Raw genomic sequence first — 21,451 nt, 5'->3', positions numbered from 1 at the left:
AATTTAAACAGCTGAAAGCAAGTCCCAAATGGCGGCTTGAGCAAGTGCTTTGTCATGCACAGGCACACTCTTCTTGTTAACTTTCCTCATTGTTGAGCTGCAATTTGAAAAAACTGTAGACTTATAAATTCCCACTGTGTCTGTTTTTCCTTAATCTTGAAAACTGAGTTAGATAGATGAAAGAGACCAGATATGAAAACCTTAGTAGGAGGAGGACCTGATTAACTATATATGAACTTCTGGTGCAACCTGGAAGTTGTTATTTCAATTCAAAAATTTTCCCCTGAAAGGTGTTAAATAGATGGCTGGCATGATTATTATTAAAGGAAAAATATGATGTACAGGGGCAAGCCACTACTAATTTGAGGTGGCGAGCACATATTTTAAATTAAATAATAAAAATTGCCAGCATTGTGACAATGTCACAATAAATAATTACTCATTTTTTGTGTATCTTTGCATGCAACATTGGATAGTATTTTACATTTACAGTAGTACTTCTAAGTCTACCATCAGTATACTCCCATAATCCCAAAAAAATGGTGGCCATGATCTTCTTGGTTGAGGGTAACACTTCAGCCTTTTTTGGGAATACCTCCAAGGGTCTTTGCCATTGTATTGACTCCATTTTAGAAAAGGAGTCATTGTGCCAATATACAAAAAAAAAGACTATAGTTTCATCCTCTAACAACAGATTTCAAAAAATGAACTCCACTCACTTCATAAAGTGTACTTTCTATATGCTACTGCTGTTTAACAGCAGAAAGAAGTTTGGAAACCTATCTTTCACTGACTTTGCTCATGCCTAGATACTCATGAAGCATATATGCCAAACACTTGTATCCTACAGATTGGTCATTGCTGTTATTTCTTCCACTTTCAACCAGAAATCCAAAAGATCCACCACACCAATTTTTTCCAAGGTTACCATATCCACTGGGCAACTAGATCTGATGTCATCTTCAAGGGATTCTTGCCCAAATTGGGAACATTTAATCCATTCTTTGATAGTAGTATATGATAATGAAGCTTCCACATACACAACCTAAGCATTGTTTGATTTCCATGGATGCTTGTCTTTCCTTTCTAAGAAATTTGTTGACTGTCCAGCACTAGTTTAAAATTTGCTGCCATGTCATATATAGTAAGTCCATTGTGAATCACCTTTTAGTAATACAACCACTAAATTTGCATCAAGCATTAAATTTATATATACTTGTTTCAATATGACCTTCAGTCATGCCTAGTAAGTTAGGTTGGGACTTATGGCACCTTCTACATAATACTATGCATCAGGTAAATTTCATGCTTTTTCATATGAATGTAAAGTCTTGCTGTTAAAAAATTGAACTTATGGTAATTTTGACTAAATTTTGTACTGGTCTGCAGATTCACTGCAAGTGATAACAGTGATAAATGAATAATTTCAAAAAACAGGGTATTGGGAAACATTGTAAACATGAAAATAAAATACTGTCCAAAAAATGCATTAACTATTTATGGCTGTATAGTACAGTCATGCTAATCCAAACCCCTTGTAATCTGAACAGCTTCTACCATTCTCCTAAATAAAATAATGGACTTATCACCATCACTGGCAGCTCACATGTAAAGTAAACATAAGCCATATGTTTTAACCAACACTGTTCATTCTTTCTGTGACCCTGGATTAACAATTTCTATTTCATGTACAGATGCAGTTAGCTGTGCAAAAAAACTACTGCAATGGGCTGAAAAACAATACAACCTCCCAGAACCTGTGTTGATTCATAATTTACAAAAAAATTTTTCAAGATTTATGCACAGAATAAAACAAAAGAAAATTTCTGATTATTTTGTATATTGTGATTTAAAAAATTTTAAATTTCCATACACCATACATTTTTGTATTGTATCTTTAAATTTCTTTAACTGTTAAAACATTATTAAAAATATTAACAAATTATAAGAAACTAAAAAATTGTCTTCTTATCTTGTCCTTGTCCTGAGATGTTGAGAAGGACAAGATATGAAGAAAATTTTTTAGTTTCTTATAATTTCTTAATACTTTTATTAGAGTGGAACCTCACTTAACAAGCACCTCGCATAATGAGCAAAAAAATTGTAAAAAATTGACTCGCTTAACACGTGACAAAGAGAGGGGAAATCCCGGATTGTGCACATGCTCCATCAGTCTGTGTTTAGCACTCGTTCTGCTAGCATCTTAGTGTTGCTCATAATCACACATTTTTCCAAATTTATGTTCACACATATTATGTATGAACATTGATAATCATAGTCCATTATACAATAAACATACCATCTTGTACTAAATTTAATGACCAATTCCAAATTAAATTTTTAAAATGTCTAAATTAAAAATTAATTATTTATAATTATTAAGTTTAATACGAGATGGCAGTATAACTGCCTACCTCTAGTCAAATTAATTAATTTCTAATATTTAATTAGCCTTTACATAGTCCACTAATTTAGCATATTGTTTAGCATCTTCATCAGACATATTATCTGTAATTTTTTGTTTTTTGCAAATCAAATTTGCATTCCAGGTTGTTCATCCATGCTAGAAGAAATGATGATTATTCATGCTTCTTAATGTATATTGTGTAATTTTCTTTGAATAAACATTGTATATAAAATATTTGAGTATTTTTTTGGCATGGAACACATTATTGTATTTTACATTAATTTCTATAGGAAAAATTGTTTCGCTTAACAAGTGTTTCACATTACAAGTAATATTCTGGAACAAATTATGCTCATTAAGTGAGGTTCCACTGTATTTGTTACTGTCCTGGCCATTACACATATTGTTAAAATATTGTCTCTTTTGATACTATGTATACTAAGAATAACAAACATTTTTTTGTACTGCATGTCATTACATAACCTCTGTTAATCCAAACTACCACTAACCTCAATTGGATTATCATGACCATATAATACTTTCAATATAGGGTCACATTAAAATCAAGAAAACACAGTATATGGTAATAACTAGAAAAACATACATTTTTGTTTTCTCAGTTTTATTTTCATAGGCAGAGCTGTCAACTTTAATTACCCCTTTGAAACAAACAAATACATTACAAATATACCATATATAAGCATCACTTGACTTATATGGTTTTTCAGTCTGCTCAAAAACCCTGAAAATAAATTAACTGTACTGTATAATCAAGAACTTACTGTAATTATAAATATTTTAAAATAAAAAACTATATATAAAACCAAAACTTGCTTAATTAATAATTTCACCATTCAGCTAATACATAAAAATCTGTCTTTAGTATTATTTTGTCAAAAATTATGTATTAAACAATATCTATACATCTGTATAATATTTATAAATGCATAAAACCACTATTCTAGATCAATGATTGCATGATTTTCTTTACTCTACTTGAACAATCATGTAAAAATTTTACATCACACTTTACTAATAAATATTGTGGAACCAATCAACAAGTTGATCTCAATCTTGTTGATTGGTACTGTAATATTTAACTGTTGCTGATCAGAGTTACTCTCAGTTGAAGTCAAAGTACTGAAATCTTATTCGTGCTACTGTCAATGTTACTTTATGGTTTGTTACATTAGTGAGAAATCCCTTCTTTTTCTTTTTAATATTTCACTGCATGTTCACATTTTGATATGAGACCTATTTTAATTTCTTAAGTTTTAAACAACTAATTCAAATTTCTAATGAGATAATTCCATCTGGTGGTCACAAGAAAAACTGACAAACAGAAAACTTATCTACATCATGCTACAAACATAAATGCTATATTTTAAACCTAGGAATATCTTGATATATCAATAGGGTCTCTCATTTCCTGGTCTTTTGCTTGTCCCAGGATTCCGGGAAAAAAGTGAACTGTTTCCTGGGAAATCCCAGGATATAATTAATTATTTTTAAGATATACAAAATATTATTTTTTGTTTTTTAAAGTAATTTAATACACACTGCAACCTCCAAAATCATATTAATAATGCTGTGTAAGATATATATTAAAAGTTACCTTTGAATTACATAGAAATGTTCACAAATAGAAAAAATTTATTAAAGTTTGTTGGAAACTGCTTACAAAAAAAAAATGCCTTTGAATTTAGTTGAAAATTTTAAAGAAAAAATGAACTTAGATCCAACTTCTAACTTAGAAGGTAATTTTTGTTTTTTGAATAAAATATAATACAAAATATTATTATAAATTTTTATAACATTTTGAAAACCAAAGATCGTCAATACTCCAATCACTCAATCTGGTTATTATTTTAATAATGAAAAGTCCCACTACTGAAAATGCCTTTCCAATTCAATGGATGTGGGTGGAATTGTCTTTAAAGCATTTAAGAGAAGACAAATGTTTTTTCACCCACAGCCTGGAAGATTTCTACAGTAGTTTGTTTTTGAGATGCATAGCAGTACTTCTTTTGCTCTCTAGTATTCTTGATTTTTCTACCTTGGCTGTTTTAATAGTGGTATCAAGCTTATAGCCTGATAATTTGGCAGTTACTTTGGCTTTAATAATCAGGTTTATGAAGAAAAACTTCATACTTGCAGACTTCGTACTCTTTTCTATACTTGCCCAATTGCACAACCTGGCACAATGCAGTTATTGAAGCTACTGGGCATAGTTAAAATTAAGACAACATCAGCACAATTATTCACAATATTACAGGTTCTGACAAGTAAAATATTTTCAGGGTCCTGCCACAAATACATATTGATTATTGACAATCTGTGGGATGTCATAACAAGCAAAAATTTAAAAAACTAATAAGCAGGCTTAAAATTAATAAATACAAATGTATTCTGACAGTGAATGAGTTAATTATGCTTTCTATTTGCAAAATTTCCTCAACCTTAACACAAAAAAAGAAAAAACTGAACTTTTAAGAAATATGCAGGATTTTCCGGATTAAAAAAACAACTGGGATCCTGTTTGAGAAACCCTAATATCAAGAAATGTAATATTACATTCACCACAGGTTAAGCACTAATGATCATTAGCAATTGTCACAATCAATCTTCCATTAAGTTAAACTTTAGTATCAAATTACAAATTATTTATATTAAATTACTCATAAGATATTTACCACAAAACTACTAATTTACTATACAAAAATGACCTAGCCATTTCTAATCACATTGTAAAGAAAATCTGTCCTTATTACACAGAAGATAATTTCAAAATTATTTCAGTCAATTAGAAATACTTGAGAAATGTGGAAAATTGGCTTTAAAATAAGTTGACAATTAGAAGGAATTTATAAGAAAAAATCAATCGTGCAACCAAAAAAAGCATTTGGTGGAACTTGTCTAGATAAATGTTCCAATCATGCACAGAATGCAATTTCTAATCTGATTTCATTAAGATAGTATATCATGCAGTAATACTATCTTAATGATACCTGACAAATGGTACCTGTACAAGACAACACAGATGTGGAAGTAAAAGTCACATCATATTGTAAAATGGAAATTGTAACAAAGCTGTGTTGCTGTGGTTTTGTATTGTCTTTTGAATCTGTTTTGTTTAACAGTCTTATTATTTTAATAACAGTGTGTGAAAAGATTGAATTGACACATCATCATAATGTAATCATAATTTAAAGAAAACCAAATTTTTTTTAATAATGTAAGTTTATAGTTTTAATTCTCCTTCTCTTTTGGTTTATAATGTATTGGCAATATTTTATCATTAATAGTGGAACTGTCTATTGGAATTTGATATATGTAAGAAAGAGAAATTTATTGGTCCTGGATAAAAGATAACTCATCAATTAAAAAATTTATATGCTTGGTAATTCTTTAGTTTTTTAGAATACAGTGGGTGATCGGTTAAAAGCATTTCTGGCACCACTTTTTGGTGACTTGTTCTATAGCATTTTTTTGCAGCTGTCTCTACAGCAATTTCACATCATACAGATATTGTCCAATTACAGACCTTCATTTTTGGGAAAAGGTAAAAATCACAAAATGTGAGATTAGATGAATAGGAAGGGTGTGGAAGCAGTGTTGTGCTCACTTCAGTCAGATAATTTTAAACAAGTGTTTAAACCAAAACTCCAGCATAGTGTTTACTTTTTTTTAAAATTATATAGCTGAAATGGACACAACATTGCTTCTATACCTCCCATTCACCTAACCATGCATTTTGTCATTTTATCCTTTCCCAATGAAGACACTGTTAAATAGACAACATTTCCATGACAAAGATGTGGAACAGGACACTAAAAAGGAGTGTGCAGTGTTAAATGGATAGTACTTAGAAGGGAGTTGTGTTTAAAATGTTTTCGTATCAACACATTAAGAAATACAGCACTAGTCTCAGAAATTTTTGAATTTACCACATATACATTATTAATTTAAAAATCTTTACAGGTGTTTAAAGAAAGCTTCTGAAGTAAAGGGAGATAAGTTATGCTTGTGTGCAGAAGGCTACACTGCATTAATTTAAAAATCTTTACTGTATATTTAATAAAATTTAAATAAACATCTAGAAAAAAAATTTGAAATTAATTCTGAACCTGTAAAATGTCATATATTAGACAATATACTTAAAATCATCTCTACCTTATCCAAAGTTTAGAGTTTAGTGAAAGGCATGCACATACAAGCACACAATGTTATCAATGAAAATGGAGTGATAGCAAAGTATCTCAAATGATCTGGTTTGTTTGATGAAGAAATGATAGTTATATTTTAATTTTAAATGACTTTTAATGTGTTTGGTTTGAAGCTAAGGTGATAAATAGCAACAGACAGTAGAGCCTTGTTTCATATGGGATTGATATACACAGATTTGTTCTCACAGATGAGAAAATGATAAAATTAACCTTGGGAGTACAAGAATAATTTTGACTATTAATGTACAGTACATGATGATTTCTTTTATTATAAAGTCATAAAATCAAATATTTCCATATGATAAAAGCTGGTATGCCAATTTAAGTGAGGGTATACATCTCTCTCCAGAGGGCATGTAAAAAAAACAAGAGTTATGCTGCATTTTTTATTCTAAAATTGTGAAACTGTTACAGTATTACATCAAAAACTATGATTATATGTTTAATTTCTGCACTTTGTCTTCTTTTTAATAATGTAAAATACTTGTGGAATGCTGAAAGTGCATTTTTTGTTTATTTTATTGTAATTTGATCCGAAAATGCAAAAAACATGTCAAATTTCAGAAACTCACTGTAAATTATCTCAACTTACATGATTAACATCTGCTTTGTGTAAAATTTGAACGAAATGAGTTATCTTTCAAAAGTAGATTGTCAGTGCAACCCAGATTAACTAACTACTGTCAATGTTGCTAACTGTTTTAATGTTTTCTTTAAAATTTATTAAACTAGTTTTGTTGGATCTGTTAGTTTTATATTTTAGTCACAGTTTAACCAGCATACTGTTCTCCCCCCATTATATGCAGCTTGCTGGTCAAATCTGCAAAAATACAGTATAAATTGTTTGAACTCAAATTGGAAAACATGTCATGACAATTATCTGGAACTATGTGAGATGGAATACAAATTTATGCAGAATTTTGTTTTACGTAATACCTGTTGACACACATCACCTGTGTAAAACAAAACCATATATCTGGACATATAACGAAGAAAATTCAAGTTTTAGTTCAAGCTAATTTCTTCTAGATTTATATTAATTTAAATCATTATCTTTAAAATTATCATAAATTTGATATTAGAAAAATCATGTCAACTCTGACTCCTGAAATATCAATAAAAACTATACAAAAAAATTAAGCTATTTTAATACCTTTTCACTAATATCTGATTCAGGGCTTGAAGTTTCTGTAGTAGTTGATGATGTTTCTTCTTCCACTAAAACTTCATTTTTTCTTTTTAATTTATTTTTATCATTATTTTTATCCTTTATTTTTTGCTTAGATTTACTTTTATTGTCATTATCAGATAACATTTCTGATAGTTCTTTTTGATTTATTATATCAATATCATCAGACTGTTTAAATATACTGTTATCTTTTTGATGTTCTTTATGCGTTTGTGTTCCCACACTTGGCTTACTGTTGTTATTGGTTTTAACAGAACCACTACGAAAAGAAAAATTAGGCTTGAGAAAACTAGTCCAACTTTGTGTTTTTTGTGTTTTCTTGCTTTCATTTTCACCATGAGAATAACAGTCATGTTTATATTTTTGTGCTTTTTTCTTATTTTTGATATTGAAATCATTTAAGTCCAAATCAATATCTTTCAATGATATATTACTCAGACAGTCTTTGCTTTTTGATAAAGAATTATTTTCACTCCCTCTACGCTGATTATGGTTTATGCCTGATGATAAATCCATGTTTGAGATCAATGATGATTCTACAGAATTATGTCTTCTTTTACCTTCCAAATAATTATTCCCATGAATTCTTCCTCTGAAAATGTAATACAATTTTTATATTAATAAAAAAAATTCTCTATAAAAACTAACTAATAATATTTAAATTTTATAATAATCAAAGGAGTCTACTTCTTAAAAAGATACATTTTTTAAATTAAATTTAACATATGCAGAAAACTTTCTCAATCATTCAATATAAAAAAAAAACAACTAAATCACAAAGGTTTTAAATCAAAAAGGTTTTTCATATTAAATTTTAGTAATTATCTGTTATTTTTTAGTTAATAATATATAAATATAATGTCTAAATAATATATTGTATTTATTAATAATATATTGTATTTTAAATTTAATCATCACAGAATTGGTTTCAAATTTCATTAAAAAGCAATTCAGTAAGCTACAGTAATGTCAGCAAGCTTTTTATTCTTTGAAACACAATTCTATAATTATCATTTTGAGTAGACTTTTTCTGTAAACAACTAAAAGACTTAGATTATTTAAAAATAATCTAAAACTTGGATGTTCTTAATTAAACATCATGAAAAACTGTCAAAACCTATTGTTTTTTAATTTATTAAATTTTTTTTTTAAATTACAGTGTAATCCTGATTTACAACTGTACCTCCTTCCTCAAAACCTATTGTAAACAGGCATGAACTTTTTTATTTCTATTCAATTCAACAAGAAGGCAATTATTCTATTTTCAACTAAAAAAAGGTTGAAATTTATAACTCATTCTGGTATAGCTCAATCACCCTATTACCTATGTTCCTTTAAACAACATTAAAATGCTATGAAATATTTATTTGAGCATCAAACCAAGGATTCTAAATAAACAAAATAGAACAACAAAATATGTTTTAGGTTATTCATTATCATAAAAGGAAGTAACACAAAATAAAAGAAATTACTATGGCATAAGCAAATATATTAATTATCAGACATTATTAATGGAAAGAAACAATAGTTAATTGAGATAACAAGTAAATTAGAGTAAAGTAAAATTGCTTTTAAATTAATAAAACTGTAATCAACAATAGAAGAGTCTGTAATGTAGAGATAAAATTTACTAAACTGAAATTGTGTTAAAATGGAGAACTTATGAACCATCTTAGTATGTGGAAATTTTAACCTTGTTGCACTTGTTATTAGAATATTTATTTTAAACATTGATTTCTTCACTACACAAAAATTTCATCTCATAAATAGGAAAGATAGAAAAAATAATTCATTGTATTGAATTCTCATATACAAGGGTCATTCAAGGTTAAACAAGACTTTTGAGCCTATAATTTTGAAGAGTAACTGTAGCACGATAAAACTCGGAGAGAGAGTAGCATTATCCATCCCAAGATTTCGGTAGCAAAACATATTTTGTGCATGTGTAGCAGTTTTAGCAATCATGGCAGAAATGTATCTGCAATAGTGGAACAGCAGTGCATAATCAATAGTGTGTATACAACCAACAGATCATAAATAGAACCAACAAAAAATGAATAGGTGTGTGTACACACACATACACAAAAGCAATTGAATACTATATTAAAACAAAAAAAAACTATCAAAATTTAAATCATAAAATTAATTAAGAAATCACAAAAAATATTTTTGAACTTCAATATTCAACATAATCTTATATTATAATTACTACTACTTAATATTTTATTTCAAATAGTCACACTTACTCACAAACAGAAAATGATACTCACATTAATTGATGATCGTTGTAGGAATTAATAATGCTTTTTAAGTCAAATAAATAGCCTTTTTCCTGTTTTAATTCACTTCCTGTAGTTATAGTAGTAGTAATCATTGAAGAAAAAGCAGATTTTAAAATTCGATCGTTTTCCAAATAAGCAGCAATAAAAACAAATATTGACATAAAAATAGTAAAAATAACAATGCTATAGTATATAATGGGTTCCCAATAGGGACGAGGCAATGCCTGCATACATGGAGCTAACATGTGACGAGGAAGAGTTGCAACAAGTGTAAATTGAATTAAATGATCAGCTCCTAAACTCGTATGAATTTGTAACATTCTTTCTACTCTAAAAAGAGTAAAATCAGGTGTAAACCTAAAAGAATAACAAAATATTAGTAATTATTACATAAAATAAAAACATAAAACAAAAGTTAGAGTAAAAAGAAAAGATCATTATTATATAAAAATACCCAATATTTCTATTTTGATCTTTATAATTATCATTCAAAATTATTTGTAAATATTGTAATTTATCCTTAATGATTACAGATCTATTTATCTTAGAAAAAACCCTAAATTTTTTTGAAATTTATCATTTACAATTCATTATAATCCTAAACTAAATACTTTAAACCAGTTAAATTACAAATGGATATTTCTAATCAAATAATAAACTCCAAATACTTTTAAAATGCAGTCTATTTTAACACTTCTCGAACGTTTTCGGTCAGATTAACAGACCTTCTTCAGGATCGAACTAATAGAATTTAAGAAGGTCTGTTAATCTGACTGAAAACGTTCGAGAAGTGTTAAAGGTATTTGGAGTTTATTATCTGATTATAGTAATGCAGGTAGAGATATAAGAATTAGTGTTGTAACGAATAGTATATTCGGCCTCAGGCCGAATGCCGAATAGCCGAATATTCGGCCAAACTATTCGGCTCGATTAACACAACACGTACGAAAATTGGCGCGCAAACCGCATTATGGCAAGGATCCTGCTCTCTATTGGCCCGCTGTCACTACGCTTCCGGTTATGCCTATGCGGTACCGGAAATGTACGTTTTATATGTACCTAAATAAAAGATTGTGTGTGTGTGTGTGTGTGTGTGTGTGTGTGTCACTACGCTTCGCCAATCGCGTTAATTCTTGGAAGTTGTAGCCGACAGACAAGAGTGTCATGGAAGTATGTGATAAATGATGATATCAAATGACCTACACTTGTAAATAACGGAAAAAAAAACAGAGAAGGACCGCAAAGTGAAAATGTGAAAATAAATATGAAATTGAGTCGATAACATAATCGAACGAGTCGAGGCAGCTTATTGGCACGAAATTCGCGCCCGTCAATGTCAAACAATTGTCGTCATAGACTTCGGAAAGCTAAATGTTTGTAATGAAAGTCACTTAGTGCACACGGGCGAAAGCCCAGGGCCGTTCGGGCTATCGAGCTGTCTCGAATCTGTGAAATCATAACTGTGACTTATATCGACGTCCTATCTGTCTCTTTTCTCCGTTATCACCAGGCTATGAGTCACGTAATTGTAAAATGGGAACTCTACCACTGAAAAGTGACCAATCGAAAGTATCGTGAGGGCGTATTATGATGTATGAACAGGCATATGTGGATTAGAGCGATAGAGGAAAGAGAAAGGGAAGAGCAAATACGAGCGTTTAAAAAGAAGGATAGGTATGATCAGACCCTCAGATGTGCGAGGATTCTCCAACGATAGACGTGTACGTGTGCCGATTTTTGTAATTATAAATTGTGAATACATGTGACTAATATTATTTTCTTTTTTATTTTGTGCGTGTTACAAGTTATAAATAAATATAAACAAACAACACTAACTCGATAACATTAAATCTAAATACCAAAATGATTACTGTAATTTACTGTGTTTTTGTTATTTATTACTCCCGTTTTAAGGTATTCGGTATTCGGCCGAATAGTGATTAAATATTCGGTATCCGGCCGAATAGTGAAAAATAGGCCGAATATGCCGAATAGTAACCGAATATTCGTTACATCACTAATAAGAATATTTCTAATATATTAATGATATATGTATCATTAATATACTATAACATAAAATGAAATTAAAATATAATTATAAATATTTATTATATTTTAAATAATATAGTGGAATCTGGTTAATTTGAAGTTATTTTCTTTCTCCAATCATCTAGCAAAGGTTAAATCAAACTGGTTAACTCAAAATTCATTCAAGTTAAACATTCAAGTTGAACAGTTTGATAAACTGTTTAACTTGAATGGGATTTTGACAAAGTATTTGACAAAGTATCTTCAAAATTTTAATTTTGTTAAGTAAAATTATTAATGTTCATCTATTGAATAAACTAATCAGAAACTTTCTATAAAATGAGAAAACCACATATGACTAAAAATAAACATTGTACACCATGTAGTATCTACAGTATTACAGTATCTAATCTAGGTCATTCTTGCTGCCTGGAAGCCAGAATGACCTGGATACTGTATCCACCATATTTTTGCAGAATGACCAGCATATTGGGGAGACCATGAAATCAGATATTTCAGTATGGTAAAAACCAGCATGTCGGTTTATCCCGAAGAATGCCAGAATGATAATTTAAGTCAGATTACACATTCCTCTCCAGCCAGCACATTAAAAAAAAAAAAAAAAACAAACAAACATCAATATGTCAAGTAAAAACAAATGAGTTTTTAGTCTAAAACTGAAAACCTGTCAGCATTACATGTTTAATTTCTTCATTTTGTCTTCTTTCTAACAAAGTAAAATACTTGTAGAAGTGAAATTCCAAAAATGTTTTTTTTTTTATGTATTTTATTGCTGTTTGATTCAAAAACACAAAAACAAACATATTAAATTTAAGAAACTCTCTGTAAATTATCTCAGCTTACACCATTAACATTGGCTTTGTGTGAAATTTGTTATTTTTAAGGTTATAGTGGATGGCCAGTATAACCCATACTGACTGACTGACCAACAACAACTGCTACTGTCAATAAGTCATTACTTGTTTTATTGTCTTATAATCAGGAAGAGTTATTGTAAACAAACTCTTCCTGATTGTAAATCAGTCAAATTACAATGTTATTATTTTATTGTATTCAAAAGAATGTTTTCTGTAACATTTAATTAACAACTAGTTTTGTTAGATCTGATTAATTTTATATTTTAGTTTCGGTTTAACTGGCTTGCCAATAACCCCAAGGTTTCCAGCATGCTGATCTTCTCGTTTTTATTTGACATGCTGGTCATTCTGCAAAAATACAGTACCATTCAAACCTTTTTTTTTATTTAATTGCTTATGGATTTCTCTGACTAGCTGATGTAATAAGTAAATGGATTTTTGACAAATTAATTTAAGAAAAGATTATAGTCCAATTCAATGTAAAAATTTTAACTTTTCCATCAAAATTATAAAAATAGTAAAGATCGGTATATTTGTGATAAAAATATTTAAAAACATTAGGATTTTAAGTGTGAAATATCACAACTTAAAAAAATCTTTACTTAATACTTAGGAGTGAATGGAACAATCATTCAAAAAAGCATATCTCAAATAGTTTATTTATCCATACACATAAGGTTAAGTGTTCGAGTTTCTGAAAAACAGAGGTTTACTTTGACATGATGATTCTATATAAAATCCACAGAAATATCATATGGATAGTTTATTGTGAATCATCAATAAAACAAATCTTGATTTTTAACCAAACCTCTAACTCAAAACTTTTTAACTCTGAATTTTTCCCCTCAACCAATTTGAGCTAACCAGATTCCACTGTATTACAAATGTTATTTCTCAAAATAATTTCATATTACTATAATAAATTTACTTCAACTATTAATATAACAATAAAAGAGAAATTTAATAGGCAGTTTTTTGAAACTAGAAAAATTTTTAAACAGATTTTCTGTCTTAGCAAGTTGAAACTTGAAAATAGTCACTGCTTCAAAATGTGAATGTATTTTTACCAAGTTCAAATCTAGAAATTATATTTGATATACAGTAGAACCTTGTTTTAACAGATCACTCAGGCCACTGAAAATCATCCACTGTTCTGAGAATCTGTTATATCACGAACAACAGATTTACCGCAAATCCAGGAAAATACCTGTTATTCAAAACAGTTTACATTTTTTAACTCCCTCCATATAAGAAATACCTGTACTTGAAATTATTCAGTCTCTTGAGACCTCTATCCTTTACTTTGCAGAAACACATGTTACTGCAGATATGTTACATATAAAATTGTACATTATGCCATATGTGTGTATGACAAAGCTGATGGAAACTGTATACCACAAAAAGAGGCAGAGTACAATAAAAATGTTCATTACACAGGTCTGCAAAAAAAAAATTTTTTCTAGCTGCATGGAATATTTTTGCTGAATTATATGTTTTAAAGATCACAGATTCTAAAATTAATTTTCATTACATCCCATCACGTAAAGGTTTTTTGCAAAATAAAAACAAATTTTTGATAAAAACTCTTATTTATTACCATGAACTGAATATATTATATTTTCTTACAACTAATCAACAAATTGTTTCTGATATTTATACATAATTTTAGGTCTATTCTTTTTTCTTATGAAACCTTTTCTTCTTCTTTTTGATACTTCTCCAAACTCGTTTCTGATTTCCTTCTCTGGTTTCTCGATTGAGCATCCAACAGTAGTCAGCTAACATATTGACATCCCATTTTCTTTGGTAATGTTTCTCGCTATCACAAACATCCTGTTGAAATCTTTCACCCTATTCTTCATTATAGGTTCCCAAGTTTTCAGGAAAATAGTCAATATGGGAGTGTAAGAAATGAACTTTTAAGCTCATCTTGCATCCTTGAGCTTCATATGCTGCTGCCAGCATATGTTGTACAATGATTTTGTAGTCAGGGTCTTTAGTATTCCCCAAAAACTTATGCACTACATTCTTGAAAGAGTCCCATGCTTCTTTTTCCTTTTCTCCTATTGTTTCCAAAAATCTGCTTTGTCTTGATCTCCAAGTTTCAATTTGAAATATGCAAATTAAACTTTCTTCACAAACTCACTTATGTTTCTTTGTTGACTTTTCACTATGTATTCACCACAAACATAACAGAAGCTGTTGGGAGAAATTACATAACCTCTGCGAGCCATATTCCAGAAATAAAAATACAAGCACAGTAGTGTTCAAATACTGGATATAAACTGAGTGTGGCATTAGATGGCCAGCAAGATACTGAACTTATTTAGCTTGTTGAAACCTGATCTAATCCAACAGCAGTTTGTTTATATTTATTCCTAGTATCCCAGATAACATGTTGAAACATGCTCAACCTCACCAATAATACTACTCACTATCAACTTTTAACCTGTTTCTATACGATCATGAAATCTTCCTCCTAATGCTAAAACTACTTAACCCGATGTGAATGAGGTGAGAAATTGTTACACCAGCGATGAGGTGGGTAGGAGATACCCGAAACTTTGATGCCAAATTTTTTATACTATAATTGTGTATAAAGTATTTTTTCACTTGGGATAATAAGAATAGTATCTATTCAACAAGATGAGTAAATAAAATATTATGTTTAAGATTGAAAAGCATTTTTTTTTAATTGAAATAACAAAGTGTCTATATTTTCTTTGAAAAAGTACAAGTTTTGGTAGTTTAACATTTTTTCGTATAAAATTCTAACAAAATTACAACTTCTTTGGTTAATCAACATAACTATAGTATCTTTCAATTATAAAAATAGAAAAAAAAACTAAAAGGTCTTATGAGATCAATTTGCACAGCACCAACATTACACCTACAAATCAGCACAATCTCCACACAAAAAATCGCATGCTTCATACATTTTGGCTTCTCACACTTCGAACAGCAATGTTTTGTTTTTCTATCTGTTTTTTAATACACTCTCCACACCTGACATATTTATTAGCCATTTTTTTTGGAAACAGGTAATGAAGGTTCTCCCAGTTGATCAGTAATCACTTTTCGAGTTTCCCTTGGAAGATGTGTTTTTTGTCTAATGCGAAGACAATCATTTGAGAAATCTAGAAATAAATCTAAAAATACTATAAATAACTATAACTCATAAACTTACTGTCAACTCAAAAATATAACACCAACTATGAGGTCGGGTGTGACGTACCCCAGCCACATTTGCTCATGTATATCTCCTGTTGACACCAGCGGAACACTAAACTCAACACTGTACCTCCCCCCCCTTACCTCCAGCTACTGTGACAATGGGATTTGCATGGCAACAATACACATTAAATAATTTGCATTTAAAATCTTCTCGGGTATGACATACCCGACATCACTCATGTTGGGTTAACCCACCTCCCCCTACCACTACTCTCTTCAACCATTAACATTTTTGTTTATTTATTACCAAGTCCAGCTATAATTGATAGAATTAATGTGAGAACTCTTTGTTTTAAGGCTATTAAAAAAAAAAAAAAATAGTAAATTTTAAGTTAAATAGGAATTTTACACTAAATACAAACAAAAACTAGAGTGTAACAAAAAAATTGACGAGATGGAATTTTTTTTGTTTTTACCAAGTTGAAATCTGTAAGAAAATGTATAAAAATCCTATGCAGTTTTTTACTTGCAGACCTGTGTTATCAGTTCACTTGATTTCACAACTTGTTAAAATCTCATCCATCTTGGTTTGTTTTGATCCTGCTTTTCTGCCCATTGAGTACAACAATCAGAAGTACCTTCCTGCCTTTAATCAATGTGCTACAGGAAGATACATGCACAGCTGCAAAGTTAGCAATGTGAACTATGACAATTATGCATATATTTTTCTCAATTTACTATTCAGAAACACCCAAATATTAGTTAAATGTTGAAAAAACTCAATGCTTACAGTAGTTGGGAATAGAAATTATCCATTATTCCAAGTTATGGACCTGCTAAAAGCAGGTAAAATTATATTCATTTGGTGAGAACTGGGGAAAAAAGACATTATTCTGAAAATCTGTTGTTCCACAATCTGTTTAAACAAGATTCTACTGTATTAACTAAAATGGTCTCAAAAGAAAAGGAAAAGGGGACAGAAAATAAAATAAAGATTCATAAATATATTCTCAATCAAAAAAGTGAATGTCAAGCGTGTATTTTAAATGAAATTTCTATTTTTCTCACAGAAATGTCAACTTTTAGATACCATCTTGGATAATTTACTCGTTTGAATTTGAGCTTCAAAAGAGCTCAAATTTGATACTCTTAAGCTCTTTCTGTATTTGTTTTAGTCATAATTTATGGTGAAGCATTCAACATTTTTGTTGACAATATTTTATTTACATGTCAACAAAACTTACATGTCTGTTTATATGTCTATTTTGGTTTTACAGCAAAAATATTACTTGCAGTAAAATGAAAACAAACATAAATTGAGTATAACAAGTTCCTTCTTTTTACACACTAAAGAATTTTTTGTGGTCAGTAAAATAAGAGCTGGTTTATACTTTAGAAAAATGATAAAGGAAAGTCAAAATGACACAAAATAAGTTTAGCATGTAACGCTTCACACATTCTAGTAACATATTTCTGTTCTCTTTCTGTTAGAGAGAAAAGTCAACAGAGGTTCTACTTTGATCTATGCAAATAGCACACAATCCTTTGCATCTTTCAACATAGAAATTGTAACACTGAAATGATTAGAACTACAGCAGAATTAACTTCAATGAATCAAAGTTTATCATTATACATTTTATGTTAATCAAATCCACATAGATAGTACCGTGACATCTATAGCTATTTAAAATTTACCTAAAATATAAAAAATTCACTTTGAAATCATTTTCCTTAATTTCTTTCATAAAGTTATAATATTATCTGCTTTCTTTTCCTCTCAAATTAGTTAATTGCATATTTTCTCATTTTTAAAGGCACTGACAACGCAGGTACACTTTCAAAGCTTTATTTGAAACTGCAGGTACTGAGAGTGCAAGCACATTTCTCTTTGTTCTTATGCTTATGGGAAGAGAATAACAGAAAAGACAACAGACAATTCTCTTTTCTGTTCTCATGAAGTATAATCCAGCCTCAAGCCTGTCACAATGATATTTACTCTGGTTACAAGGTCCTATCTCAATTTAAAAAATAATACAAATAATACATGCTTTTCTGATGATAGGTGTAAGAACTAAAAAATGCTTAAATCTAGATTTGCATGCAAATATTTTAGATTACTTATTAAAGTTTACCAATTTTTAACATATTTACTTTTATAAACTTTAAATTTTAAGAGCATTGTATACATGTATACATAACTATATATTTATATAATTAACACGCATACACAAACTAAAAAAATTTATTTAAATGATACTTACGCAATATCTATTTTTTTACTTGCATTAGGTTTTAATTCAAACCCATGGCAATTTAATATTCTAAACCCATAACCTTCACAAGGTATTCCGTTTATGTCAAATCCACTAATATAAATTGGCAATTCTCCAGTATTCCGAGCTGTAAAAGCTCTTCGTACAGTGAAATTTGGTTGCATAAATCTATTATTCTTATTTCCTGTAAAAATAAAATTTTTTTAAAATATTTAAAATAAAAATTATACAATAATAAATTTAGAGGACAATTTCAGACAATAAAAAATTTATTTATTTTTTCAAAAACGTAATTGAAAGGAAAAATACTTAATGAGGCAAGATTTTCAAGTTTTAATAATCAACAAGTAATTGATATTCATAATATTCAAAATTATATAATATAAATCAAAAATGTTCATTATTAATCAATAATAATTGCAGTATTCTAATTCATAGCCTTATGGTTTTTTTAGTGTTCTCTGAGCAAAAAAAGTCTAAAACCTCAAAAAAAGTATTCTAATTTAAATTAAATTATTCAAACTGATTTTAACAATTTAAAAATCACTTATAAAATAATTAAATACATAATATTACATAAAACTTACCATCACAATCTTTAAGATGCTTGTCTGTTAATTCAAACATTAAAGATGAATTTGCCCCAGGTGATTTGTTGCCAAATTTTATCTGTCCATAACCTCCTTGACCTTGAACTACCAATGCATCCATTACAGTCAAATTATTTCTACAAAAATTTATATACATAATTATTAAAACAAAAAATGCATTCTCTAATAAAATGCAACAAACATTTTAAAAATAAATTTATTCTAATTTCACTTTTTAATAATTTTAGAATACATTCAATATTTTTATATTATAATCAAACTTTTAAATAAATAATTGTGACAAAATTTATAAAAATATAACTTATGTTTTTCATAACTGAAATTGTTAAATACCTTATTAAAATTAATGATGATTTAAGAATATCATCCTTTGGAGCAAACCCAATATGTACTCTAATTCTCATGCCAGGAGTCAATAACATTGCAATTGTATGCCTATGTGATTGTACACCAAAATATTCTTCTAATGTTTTTCTGTAAGTAGGAACTGGATTTTCTGGCTTAGGCTACAACAGAAAACAAAACAATTTACAAAATATAATTATTATAATAAATCATTCACGTTAATCATACTTTTATATCAGTTTAAATACTTACATTATATTCCTCTAAATCATGTAATATAAATGCACTGTGATCATTATTATCTGCTTCTTTTAAAATGTTACCATCTTTTCCCAATCTCTGTGATAACATCTCAATAGCTGTTTTTGCACTAGGATATAATGCTAATGGTACTATTTGTATTAATACTGGAAGACTAGAAGGATTTTCTAATGTAAAGTCTCTTATCTAAATTAATACAAAGAAAAAAATTTATATATAGGTGTATACACACTATTAATGTATATTAATGTATATTATACTTTTGCTCAAAAGTTAACAATGAAACATAAATATAAACATAAAAAGCATTTCATAAATTGTGATAAAAATGGAACTGAGTAGAATGTTTTCTAAGTTTAGTAAAACTGTTACAATCCAGGAAAAATGAAGATTGATTCCAAATCATTGAAGGTACACAATTACAAATGCTTACAAAACCAGCACACAAGTGTCAAAATAAAGAAATAAAATATATGATGTTCTCTTGTTGAAGACAAGCAATACAAACTAAATTCAAAATGAAACTGGCAATAACTTCTTGGGATATCATTATGCACTTCTATTGAAAAGCTCATTCCAGTCAAAATAAATTTTGAAAAAATATTGCAACTGGCAACACACCTTTCCTAGTATTATAGGACCTGTTTAATTGAACCTAATTCTGCAAAATCTTCTGACTCTTCCATGAGAGCTAAATTCTTTATTTTCAAAAGTTTTTCTATCAGTTGAGTTGTATGTGACATGCAATATTATTTATTAAGGAAAAAAATCAGTGTCATCTATTCCGAAAATCTAAGTACAGAATTTCATTCCAATAACATACATCAATGACAAATTATTACATAGTTTATAAGTTCTTATAAAAGTATTAAAATTACGTAATCACTACATGTACAATACATATCAATAATAATCTTTAAGTTCCATTCTGACAATTATAATTTTCTTATTATAAATTATTCATAGTTCCAATATGAATTAATCCCAGAATTTAAACATCCTGATTTAAAATTAATACAAACATTATTATTTAAATAATGTTAAATAACAAATAATTTTTTAAATCTGAAAAAAATATTTATTTTGTGAAATATTATAAATATTCAATTTATATCTCATAAAAATTATCAAAATATATTTTTCATGCTTTTGTCTTTAGCAAGTGATATTATAACTTATTAGTAAAATAATTTTTATATTTTAAATTTGATAACTCTAATGTTAACAATATATTTACATTGAAATCATGTAAATTAAATTTTACACGATAAAAATGATTTGTTAATGCTTTATAAAATATCTCTTACTTGGTTGAAAAATAAAGATTTCCAAAGAGAAAAAATGACTACAAATCATAATCTAGAAATATAAAAGGTGCAAGCTGCTAGAAGATAGAAAAGGCAAATGTACCAGAGAAATCTTTAAAAGCAGAAACAAATATTATTAGAAAATATCAAACATATCTATTACAAACTAAAAGGTTATAGGAAAACTTGATAATGATTTATTACAAGCAAAAATGATTATTAAAATTTGAAATGATTAAAATGAAAAAAATCAAAGTATTCTGGTGATGAAGTCAATAGCCAGCTTGATATCCAATAAATCATTTCTTCTTATAGATAAATACTTTAAACTGTTATTTATTTATTTATTTTTAAATTTGATTTATGTGTTCATAAAATAGAGCACTATATTATTGTCATTGTCATAAATTTAAAATTTAAGGTAAAATATTGCAAACTAAACATATATGCCTGAAAAGTAAGAAAAACTA

At 28.5% G+C, this 21,451-nt stretch overlaps 1 protein-coding gene across 2 annotated transcripts in view; it reads right to left on the bottom strand.

Moving 5' to 3' along the window:
• LOC111625911 (transmembrane protein 131-like) overlaps positions 1-19,883 on the bottom strand; it is a 52,546-nt gene extending 32,663 nt beyond the window's left edge. For both annotated transcript variants that reach the window (XM_023369174.1, XM_023369175.1), the window contains exons 1-6: positions 19,666-19,883; positions 19,402-19,574; positions 19,045-19,184; positions 18,446-18,641; positions 10,093-10,461; positions 7,787-8,414 (exon numbers count right to left, since the gene is read on the bottom strand). In XM_023369174.1, the coding sequence (XP_023224942.1) occupies positions 7,787-8,414; positions 10,093-10,461; positions 18,446-18,641; positions 19,045-19,184; positions 19,402-19,574; positions 19,666-19,764 (1,605 nt within the window). In that variant the 5' untranslated portion in view covers positions 19,765-19,883. The remainder of the gene's footprint in view (positions 1-7,786; positions 8,415-10,092; positions 10,462-18,445; positions 18,642-19,044; positions 19,185-19,401; positions 19,575-19,665) is intronic.
• Between the last annotated feature and the right edge of the window lie 1,568 nt (positions 19,884-21,451).

This window comes from Centruroides sculpturatus, unplaced genomic scaffold (assembly GCF_000671375.1).
Source record: "Centruroides sculpturatus isolate CEXI.00-Female unplaced genomic scaffold, Cexi_2.0 scaffold452, whole genome shotgun sequence".
Classification (NCBI taxonomy): Eukaryota; Metazoa; Arthropoda; class Arachnida; order Scorpiones; family Buthidae; genus Centruroides; species Centruroides sculpturatus.
Note: the sequence above shows the minus strand (reverse complement) of the source record. Positions and strands in the feature narration are given on the sequence as shown.